The sequence below is a fragment of the Larus michahellis genome, chromosome 2, assembly GCF_964199755.1.
Source record: "Larus michahellis chromosome 2, bLarMic1.1, whole genome shotgun sequence".
Classification (NCBI taxonomy): Eukaryota; Metazoa; Chordata; class Aves; order Charadriiformes; family Laridae; genus Larus; species Larus michahellis.
This window is the reverse complement of record NC_133897.1, coordinates 43463941-43475156: the sequence shown is the minus strand read 5'-3', so window position 1 is coordinate 43475156 and position 11216 is coordinate 43463941. Positions and strand designations below refer to the sequence as shown.

General features: G+C 44.0%; 1 protein-coding gene across 4 annotated transcripts; it reads right to left on the bottom strand.

The window, feature by feature from the left end:
- Positions 1–3326: 3326 nt before the first annotated feature.
- On the bottom strand, positions 3327–8958 carry OXSM (3-oxoacyl-ACP synthase, mitochondrial). 4 transcript variants are annotated; one of them, XM_074575066.1, is made up of 3 exons: positions 8919–8958; positions 6644–7661; positions 3327–3934 (listed from the first exon to the last, which is right to left on the bottom strand). In XM_074575066.1, exons 2-3 carry the CDS (start codon positions 7624–7626, stop codon positions 3532–3534), a joined length of 1386 nt encoding a protein of 461 aa, XP_074431167.1. In that variant the 5' UTR covers positions 7627–7661; positions 8919–8958; the 3' UTR covers positions 3327–3531. The 4 variants fall into 4 exon arrangements, with proteins under 4 accessions (XP_074431167.1, XP_074431164.1, XP_074431166.1 ...); XM_074575063.1 differs by having other exon boundaries at positions 8691–8920; XM_074575065.1 differs by lacking the exon at positions 8919–8958 and adding an exon at positions 8656–8721.
- Between the last annotated feature and the right edge of the window lie 2258 nt (positions 8959–11216).

Below are 11216 nucleotides of genomic sequence, written 5' to 3'. Positions count from 1 at the left end.
TGGGATAAAGTCCTCAGCAAGCTGGCTGATGATAAAAAACTAGGAGGAGCAGTTGATACACCAGGTGGGTGTCCTGCCATCCAGAGAGACCTGGACAGGCTGGAGAAATGGGCTGACAGGTACGTCATGGAGTTCAACAAAGGGAAATGCCAAGTCCTGCACCTGAGGAGAGATAACTCCATGCACCCACCATTCCCCCTCAGGCTAACCAGATGGAAAGCAGCTTTGGCAGAAAAAGACCTGGTGGTCCTGAGGGACCAGCTGCCCTTGCAGCAGAGAAGGCCAAAAGCATCACGGGCTGCATTAAGAAGAGCATCAGCAACAGGTCACGGGAGACAATCCTTTCCCTCTACTCAGCACTGGTGAGATGCATCTGCAGTGCTGGGTCAGGCTTGAGCTCCCCAGCACATGAGAAACACAGATGTACTGAAGCAAGTCCAGCGAAGGGCCACAAAGATGATGAAAGAACTGGAGCATGTGACATATGAGGAGAGGATGAAAGAGCTGGGACTGTTCAGTCTGGATAAGAGAAGGCTCTGGGCGGGTCTTATCAATGTGTATAAATACCTGATGGGGGGAATGAAGAAGAGGGAGCCACACTCTGCAGTGTCCAGTGAAAGAATAAGAGGCAATGGGCACACATTTAAATACAGGTATTTCCGTCAGTGAGGGTGACCAAGCATTGGCACAGGTTACCCAGAGAGGCTGTGGAGTCTGCATCCTTGGAGATACTCAAAACCCAGGTGAACGTGGCCCTGAGCAACCTGCTGCAGCTGGCCCTGCTTTGAGGAGGGGGACTGGACTAGGTGATCTCCAGAAGTGCCCTCCAGCCTTGGCCACTCTGTGATCCTGCCTGGAGCATCCGGCTCTCACAAGTGTGTTGCACCACTTCAGAAGCAGGCTTCAAAAGAAACACTCTGCCAGCATTTCCAGGCTTTGCTTATCAGACTGTAATTAACTCCAAGCTTATAAGTCTAAATGTTAAGCTTTTTTAGTCTGAACTCTGGAGCATTACATCTCTTTATTATTAAGAGGAAGGGAGCATTTTAAGGGAAACCATTCTGTTTTAATATGTTGGTCAATTTGCCCACTCGTTTAGCAACAGAGAGAGATCTATTTTCCTTTTATGGTTGAAGCTACCATAATAAAGCAGTAACTAGCAGTAAGTAGTCCCTGATTAGCTCAGTGGGGTATGTGATAAAAAGAGATGACTCCAAACAAGTACATAAAAGTGAAAACTATACACACACAAAAAAATCAAATAGACAGGTGTTAAACTCTGGCTCTATTAATTTTTTTAAAAATCTGAATTCCCTACAGGGGACACTATTTACTACTGCATCCAGGCCTCTTAAAATTATCCATAATCAAAACACCTAAAATAACTATTGTCACAAAGCTTTCATGGTTTAAAGGTTACCTGCAGCAGATGATTAAATTGCACCAAGCTGAAGTGAGGAGAAAGATCTTTTAATCACTTCGGTTTCTGTTTTATTTGTCTGTGTGACAGTATAATCTGTCTTTTCATGGTTGGTACACAAGAATCCACATCCAACGTTCCTGGGGCCACGATCTCTGATATCAGAGGGAAAGGAAAGCATATCTCTCTGTCACAATATTAATTACAGGTCTGCAGCTATGGAACAAGATTGGGTGAGTTTAGTCAGGCCACAATAATGCAGCACTATCTACTCTTCCCATATTCCACCCTGGATTACAACTACCTGAAAAATTATCTCTGGAAGAAACTCGCTAGATGGTTTCTTCCAAATTCACAACCCTGCTCCTAGCTCTCTCCTGGAGGCTGAATTCTTTAAATTAATTCCTTTTTGCATATAATTTGCAGAGAGCAATGTTGAATTTTAAATTCTGCCTTTTATATTGCATGCAATCGAGGTCCTCATTCATTGTACTGATACTACTAATAAACACAAGCAAAAAAGTTTGTAGCTATTATCCCCAACAGCAAATTCCTATACTCTCTCTAGTTTGTATGCTCTTACATTTTCCCTTTAGCAATATAATATTTTACTTTCAGGCTTATAATTTATTAATCTATTTCGGACTGCATTGTTCTGTACGAGCTCAGCTTCTGAAAGAGTCTTAATCATTTTCTGACTACATTTTTCTCATCATTCTCTTTAACTTTCTATTCAATAAAGACAGCAAATGCAAAAATTATGCCGTTTCATATCATCATGCAGACCATTTGTATAAATAACGAGGTTTTAGGGTACTGCTAAGCCTCATGATAGCCCATTAGTAAGCTCTTTCCACAATGAAATTTACTTACAGTAAAGCTACTTTAGTATGTCCTTTACTTTAAATCCAGTGAGACACTTTGCCTCCATTTACACAGGTCAAAGGCTAAGACTGACATTTTAAAAATTAAAACTGGTGAAAATTCTTTTAGCAAACTAACCCAACAAGAGGGATGTCCAACTTCACTCACATCCACGCTATCGATTGAGGCACTACTTGGCTAAGATGCTGACTGGTGCCAGAAGGAACAGCCAAAGTCCTTTACTTGTTCTTTGCAAGAGACAACCTAAACCACCATCAATATTTCAACTTCAGCTACAATTTCATTTTCCTCTTCTCTTTCTTCCCTTTTCTCATCCCCAACATAATACCCAGATTTGTTTCTTGCATACGCTTCCCCCACCCCCCCAAAAAAACTCCTTATTTTTCCAAGTTTGGCTAGTTCTATTTTTCCATTTCATCAGAACAACCAGGAGTTTCAAAAGTCTTTTTTCTTTCCATGTAACTCTTTCTAAAATCGTTGATACCATACTTGCATATCTACCTTGCTATTCTTGTCTAATATTTCAGAAAACAGGTTATCACCTACTAATTCTATCTCTGTGCCACGTGTAAGATGTATACGCCATGCTGTATGTATACTTCACTGTTACCACTCCACGCCACGGCTAAGGAAGTAACACAATATATGGAAATGAATAAAGCTGAAAAGAAAATGCACCACTGTCAGAAATTTCATGAACTCCTATATTATTGTCATTTGTGTGGAAGAATGTGCATAAGTCTATGTTATTTGAAACAACTTATGATGAGGAAAAAGGCAGAATTATAAACGGAACAGGTAACAAAGGGGAGCCCAGTCATAAACCTTGTACCATCATGTACTAAGTTATCAAGTCACGACTGTGGAGTCCTAACACGTCAGCCAGCCTCCCTTTTGCATAAATGTTTCTGAGCAATTTCTATGCCACATGCATATGAAAAACCTTTTCTAATGAAGCAAAGCCACAGAATGATCAATGTCTCTTCTAGTCCGGAACAAAAACTTCTTTACCATGCAAAGATAAGGTCTTTTATTTACTTTTTATTAAAATGAGTAAAAGAAGTTCCCTCTTTCTAAAAGAATTACTGATGTAAACGTTACAGTGAATAAAGTTCTTGCATATCACATGAGCAATTCTCAAAGCAGAGAAAAGATCACAGTACACCAAGGGTGGCAGCACAGAAAATCATTTTCGGTGCCATTTTTCCCAATACGCGCAGCCTAAGTTAAACACTTGCAAAGCACAAAGTTGCATTAGTACCACCAAAGCCAAATGAATTTGTGAGTGCTATGCGTCGTTTTTCAGTTTTCCACTCCTGAGCTGTTAAAGGAACATAATTGAGATCAAACTCTGCCTCTGTTTTCTCTAAGTTGAGAGTAGGTGGCAAAATTCCATGGTAACAGGACAGTGCAGTAAAAGCTGCTTCAATAGCTCCTGCAGCCCCCAAGAGATGTCCCGTTGCTCCTTTTGTTGAGGAAACTGCAATATTACGTGAGTGATCTTTAAAAAGTCTCTTGATTGCTTGATTCTCAGCAGCGTCTCCTAGAGGTGTAGAAGTTGCATGAGCATTGACGTATGTTATATCTTCAGGTTTGATCCCAGAATCTTTTATTGCTGCAGACATACACCTAAGGAAAAAAAAAGAAGACAGAATGCTGAATTTCCCATTATATTTTTGTCACTAACACACATGTACAAACCAAAAGCAAAAGTACAGGGTGTTTTAAAATGTTTATCATTATATACTTTACCAGAGATGTAAATGACAAGAGATGGATTCATCTAACTAAACACACAAGCATCTATATTTAGCCACACAAGAAAGACAGTAGGGGTGAGGCCCAGGATAAAATCAGACTTGCTGACAAAAATTCCACAGTTGGGAAAAATACAAAGAGGAAAGAAGATACAACAATCAATCTCTACCCACTACATTAATATATCAAAGACCCTTTTCAATGCAAAATATGAAAACATTCGAGAAATAGCTACCTGAAATTATTACAAAAATTTAAATTCCCTCCACTGAAGTTTCTCTAGTGCAGTGACACATTAATGTAACATTCACTACAATGGTCCAAGAAATCCCCTTCCCATTGTAAATGAAAAGAAGATTCCCTAGTTCTTACATTTTATTTCCCCTCATATTTACAGTATTAGGGAATTAGGAAAAAAAAAATGCTCTATCAGACAAAAATATTGGGAAATGAAAGAAAAATTCTGCAGCCATCCTCTTTGTGAGCTTCTTTTGCAAGCTTTCCAGAGGCTCGAAGATATCAAGGAGATAGCACAAATTCCCATATATAAAATGAAATTTACTGAAAGTCACACTCTTCTACTCTGACACAGTATGTTCCACTCTGACTCCTGATGACCTGTGGACTGTGACTGTGACATAAAACACGCTTTTTTATGAAAACCACAGAAGGATCAATACAGCTCCATACTGTGATTTTCTTACAGATTTCCCACAGAAAGAAGGGGAGGAATCACACGTCTCTCCTTGCACACACAGCTTAACGCAGTATCTCTGAGCAAAGGACTACTGACTCTTTTGAAATTTATCAAAAATAAGTAAATAAAAAAAGCTCAAAAAAAAAAAAAGAAGATAGCACAAGCTGCTGGCCAAATTCAAATATGTCCAGTACAATCTTCTACCCTGAGAAGCATCCAGCTTAGCTTAGCGCGTAGGCCCCAGTGAGCCAACATTCAGGCTAAAAAGATTACTGATCGACCATGAGGGAAACAGATACATTAATTTAGTTAAATACGGCAGCTCAAGGAACATATTTACTTAAGGAGATAACATTAATTGTGTAGAACACACTTTATATCCACACTTCTGAGTCTGGCTTTGCCTCTCCTTTCCTGCAGGTTTATTCCAACGTATGTATTAGTCTCCAACTCTAGTAGTTATTAGAAGATGACAAAAAATGTATTCCCCTAAGTTTTTTTGACGTGGCAAATAAAATCCATACAGAAAAGTAAGAGAAGCATACACATTTCAGATTTAATCCATATACCACTGCAGTAACAAAATATTGGTGTGAAGACTGTATTAAAATGTATTATTTCATCTCAAGGGTGGAAAGGCTCAACATTTCAGAGATACCAAGATTAACTTTCAGCTACTTCGCACTGTGAATTTAATTTATACGCTACTGCAATCACAAAATATACAAAAATTCTGTTACAATATATCGCCATATCATCTCAAGGGTAAACAAGTCTGAAAATCTGAGATAAGACACTCCTGATTACTCAGCTCACACCTAAGTCTGCAGAACAATTAAGTATGAATCAAATAGCATAGAGAGAAACCTGGTATATTACTTCTTCAAAAATTTGTTAACCCAATAAAGATGCAAACACAGCTTTACAATACCATGCAGAAGTTTGATCTATTTGTGCAGTGATATACTGAATTGTTATTAGTCACATACATTCGGAATAATGCAAACTAAATCTTTACTGACGATTCCAGTCAGTAATAGCATTCAGCCTACACAAAGCTCACAAACAGTACATACACTTACACGTGTAATTGAACTGACAATTTAATTAGGTCAAAGATAAAGATTAGATTAATATCATCTACTTGTGAATTGGTTTTGATGAGATAAACAATGATAAAGCTTTACCATCTCACTAAACAGTACTGAAGTGCATTTCTGCTATGTCCCTCCACCAACACTCTTTGCTGCATCAGAATGAAGTATTTAAACACGATTGTAGCACAGGCATATGATCTAAATACTTCCCCTATGAAAAGCCAAAGTCTTTTCCAAATAAGAATAACCACAATTAATGCTAATTACATATACAGTAATTATTCTAACAAACTCGATCCTCCAAGTGCTCTACAGCTTTCATCACTTGGGATTTCTTTAAGGACACTATTCCCCTTTCAGACCACAACAGACAACATGACCTGCTTTTGCAGTGGGGTCTCTCTTCTCTATGGACAAAGGGTGAAGGAGAACCTGAACATGTTCTACCATACCATAAAAATCTTAAAAATTAGATTTCCATTGAGAACACTGTGTGAACAGCTGTAGGCATCAAAATCTTTCACATAGAGAAAGTTTTTATAACTCTATGCAAAAAAAAGGCTGATTCTAGCAAGAACTGGCCTTCACCTTGTTACTAAAAAAAGAAAATTGGGGCAAAACCTTACCAGAAGCTCTTTTATTTTTCAGATTAAGTTTTCAGGCTTTTGGAATATTAATTCAAGATAGAACATCATTTCTCTAGGAAAAGCATGCAATAACAGAAACGCATGAACCCACTAAAATTAACATATGAAGCAGCCATCATAGTCAACATAGAGTTCTTACCTGAATGCACCATCTCCCTCTGGATTAGGTGCTGTTATGTGGCAAGCATCACCAGACAGTCCATAACCTAAAACTTCTGCATAGATCCTAGCACCTCTTTGTACAGCGTGTTCATATTCTTCCAAGACCAGCACAGCAGCACCCTCTCCCATTACAAACCCTTCTCTCTGCGAATCAAATGGTCGACAGGCCATTTTAGGGCTGGAGTTAAAACTCGTGCTGAGGGCCCGAGCTCTGGCAAATCCAGCCAAGGACAAAGGACTAATGCAAGCCTCAGTCCCTCCAGCCAACATGACATCAGCATCACCAGCTGCAATAAATCTAAAGGAGTCTCCAACAGCATGTGCGCCTGTGGTACAAGCAGTTGACACCGCATGATTCGGCCCTTTCAGTTGGTATTTAATGCTGATCTGGCCTGCTGCCATATTGACCAAAATCTTTGGGACAAAGAACGGGCTGACCTTGTTATAACCCTTTGTTTTAAATAAAGCGGCTGTATCAGAAATCTCTTCCAGAGGAACCATTCCCATCCCAATTGCCACGCCGGCACTTAAGCGATCCTGTTCAGACTGGGGAGACCAGCCAGAGTCCTTCATTGCCAGCTCTGCTGCACCGATGGCCATAACAGTAGCAGAACTCATGGATTTGATCTCTGACTTTGACACAAAGCTTTCTTCACTGAACTGACCCTCCTCATTTCCCCTTGGCACACAAGCAGCCACTTTACATGGGACGCCTGCATATTCTTCCCCATCTAGCGATGCAATCCCACTGTCTCCTTGGAGAAGGCGCTTCCACACAAGCTGAGTCCCCACACCAAGAGGGGACACTAAGCCAATACCTGTAACAACTACTTTCCTTCGATATGCAGGCAGTGACTTGCTGAAAGCTCTTCTGTGGTTTTGTAAATGCAGGCTTAAATTCAGACTCCGGAGATGAAGATTTGCAATCTTTAATAGAGCCCACGAGCACTGTGAGAACATGGTGGAAATCAATCACTTGAAGCACATTCCTGTAACTGGGGGAAAAGACACAAACAGAATAAAGCAGCCAATGTGAAAAATATTCCACGTACACAAAGTTAATAACCTGCTTTTTACATTAAAGTCTATTTTCAACCCTTCAGTAAGGGATGTAGTTTCCATGTCTGTAATCAGGAGCAGCATGTGTTACTGCTGACAGGGTATAGAAACACATTCACTTTGTGAATGCCTCTAGTGGGCTCTTCTAGCTTAAGCTGCTAATGAATACGACTTTGCACTGGTGTGGACTGCAAAGGCATACTCTGGTTTTGCTGCAAAACTCCCCGTGGGGCTTTAACCACCAGCTGGCTGGTATCAACAATGAGAGGAGAAAAGTGTGCGTTGACCTTAAAGTGTATGTCCCACCATTATCATGTTAAGGATATTGTCATCTCAACCTTTAGATCAGGCAGAACCGTCTAGAAAACTCAGGTGTCAAGAAACTCTCCCTGGTCATGTCACCAAGGCAATTAGTATCTTGGACAAAGCTCCTCATCTTTCTACCTCCATCTACCCTTTACCAGCATTGGGGTATTTAGACTGTCAGGGGGACAGTACCCCAAGTGCATTTGAGCGAGACACACCATCACACCACCTCCCTTGAAGGTAACGCCACCAGGTCCCACGTACGGCAAGGCCTGAGGAGCGAGGGCAGCAAGGCCGCTGCTACGCACAAGCCTTTCAGGCAGGAGAGGACTATGCCAAGCAATCCCACCGCTCCCCCCTCTCTCGCCTTGCCCGGGCCGCCGCCGGGTCGGGCATTACTCTGGTGGGAGGCCGCCAGCACACGGCAGCAGGCCCGAGGCTGAGGCACGGCTCTGGCAACAGGTCATTTCTCCCCGAGAACAAGAGCCACCGGGACTTTAAGGGCATTAAGCAGCTTTTAATGTATAAAACAGCAGCTAAAACCGCTGCGATGGCGCCACGAGACTCCCCTGCTCCACCCACGGTTTCAGCCGCGGCAGCCCCCCGCCGCCGCCATTGCCGTACCTCCCGCCTCCCCCCATCCTAGCCCTCAGCGGTACCTCCGCCGGCCGCGCTCGCCCCCCCCCCCCCGCGTCACGATGGTTGGCTCCGCCTCCAGTTCCGACAGCTGGGGGACGCACCACACGGGGCAGACGAAGGGGGATGGTGGACACGGGACGGCTTTGTAGCCGATCCCCGATGTCACGATTGGTGAGGAGCCGGGCGAGCGAATCGGCAACTCGGCGGTGGACTGCGTGGCCGGGCGGCGTTTCCCGCTCCCGCCGTACCTGTGGGGAGGTGGTGGCGGCTGGGCCCGGCGTGGCGTGGCGTGGCGTGGCGTGGCGTGGCGTGGCGTGGCGTGGCGTGGCGTGGCGTGGTCCGGTCCGCTCCGGTCCGCTCCGGTCCGGTCCTGGGGTCCTCAGTGCAGGAGTAAGTAGCACTGACAGCTGGGAAAAGGCAAAGAAATCCCTTCTTTCCCCGAACCACGCCATTTAAAGCACGCAAAGGAAGATTAAAAAAATCCTAAAAAGCTACAAACGAACACGCGGTCTTAGTGGAATAAGGCGTAAGAGGGTAACGCTGCGGCCGTGAGGGAAACCCAGCTGTTTCCCATCGGTTTCCTTAACGCTGGCGGTGTGCTGTGGCACGCCTCAGCAGCGAGCAGGTAGGAACTGGCAAAACTCCTGCTGTAATGAACACATAACCGTGTAATTGACGGCCATCACGCACCCACGCAGGAAGAGCTCCTCAGGACCTCGTGGCCTTTCCCAGGCCCATTTCATGTTCTACCAGAACTAATTCCTTGGTGCAGTTTTCTCGCCTACACCTTGTTCCCTTGCTCTAGTCCCAATCCCCATTTGATCCCTGTTCTTCCATCTGCGCCCCTCTGGTTGCCGTCCTCCGCCAACTCCCAGCTTTGCTGTCGCATTCCTGGGTTAAGTGAGTCTCCACACAGAGGCCAAAATCCTGGTAGAGAAGACAGCAAGATGTAAACAAAGCCCGGTTGATCACTGACCTCACAGCAGTGTCTTGGAAATACATGTACAAATACACCAACAGCATCAGTACACAGAAGTAAACTATTTGTTGCAGCTTCCGGATGCAGGAACCATAGTGTATGATCTGAACTGATATCAAGCTACTAGCTATCCCTGAGATGATGTGTAGGAAAAATTAAGTTTTTACTTGAGAATGACAGTGGCACCACACTTCAAATACATCAAGTCCAGGAGCCATCATGGTAGAGCATAAAATGTGTGCCAAAGTCTCATCAACAAAGACTTGAAACACCTACTGCAGGAAAAAGGAAAAAAATAAAGATGCCCTCCCCATCTCTCCTGTAGGCCCCCTTTAGGTACTGGAAGGCCACTATAATGCCTCCCTGGAGTCTTCTCCAGGCTGAACAACCCCAGCTCTCTCAGCCTGTCTTCACAGGAGAGGTGCTCCAACCCTCTGAGCATCTTTGTGGCCCTGGGCTGGACGCGTTCTAACAGGTCCATGTCCTTCCTGTGCTGAGGACTCCAAAGCTGGACACAGTACTCCAGGTGGGGTCTCACCAGAGTTGAATAGAGGGTCAGAATCACCTCCCTTGACCTGCTGGCCACGGTTCTTTTGATGCAGCCCAGGATGCAGTTGGCTTTCTGGGCTGCAAGTGCACATTGCCACGTCATGTTGAGCTTCTCATCAACCAGCACCCACAAGTCCTTCTCAGGGTTGCTTTCAATCCATTTTCCGCCCAGCCTGTATTTGTCTTTGGTATTGCCCTGATCCATGCATAGGACCTTGCACTTGGCCTGGTTGAACTTCATGAAGTTTGCACGGGCCCACCTCTGCAGCCTGTCCAGGTCCCTCTGGATGGCATCCCGTCCCTCCAGTGTGTCGACTGCACCACACAGCTTGGTGTTGTCAGCAAACCTGCTGAGGGTTCACTCAATCCCACTGTCCATGTCGACAACAAAGATGTTGAACTGCATCGCTCCCGGTACAGACCCCTGAGGAACGGCACTGGTCACTGGTCTCCACTTTGACATGGAGCCGTTGACTGAAACTCTTTGAGTGCGACGTTCCAGCTAATTCCTTAAAATCTTGCATTCTTAAGAAAGCAAAGCCCCGCAGACCTTTTTGTCCAAGGTTCATCATCGCGGTTCTTTCACTAACAGCACAAACCAGACATCTAGAAAAAACAGAGACAGAAATTTAGTGGCTTTACAGCTGTAACATCACAGTGACTGGAAAAAGGGAAACATCACATCCATTTTTAAAATGGGTAGAAAGGAGGACCCTGGGAACTACCGCCCTGTCAGCCTCACCTCTGTGCCTGGGAAGATCATGGAACAGATCCTCCTAGAAGCTATGCTAAGGCACAGGGAGGACAGGGAGGTGATTCAAAACAGACAGCTTGACTTCACCAGGGGCAAGTCCTGTCTGACCAACCTGGTGGCTTTCTACAATGGAGTGACTGCATCAGTGGACAAGGAAAGAGCTACATATATCATCTACCTGGACTTCTGCAAGGCCTCTGACACGGTCCCCCACAACATCCTTCTCTCTAAGTTGGAGAGAGAAGGATTTGATGGGCGGACTGT

Coding starts and splice junctions, on each gene's coding strand:
- OXSM (XM_074575066.1), bottom strand. CDS start 7,626: ATGTTCTCACAGTGCTCGTGGGCTCTATTAAAGATTGCAAATCTTCAT. Junction 3,935..6,643: donor GAGGGAGATGGTGCATTCAG/GTAAGAACTCTA, acceptor TTTTTTCCTTAG/GTGTATGTCTGCAGCAATAA.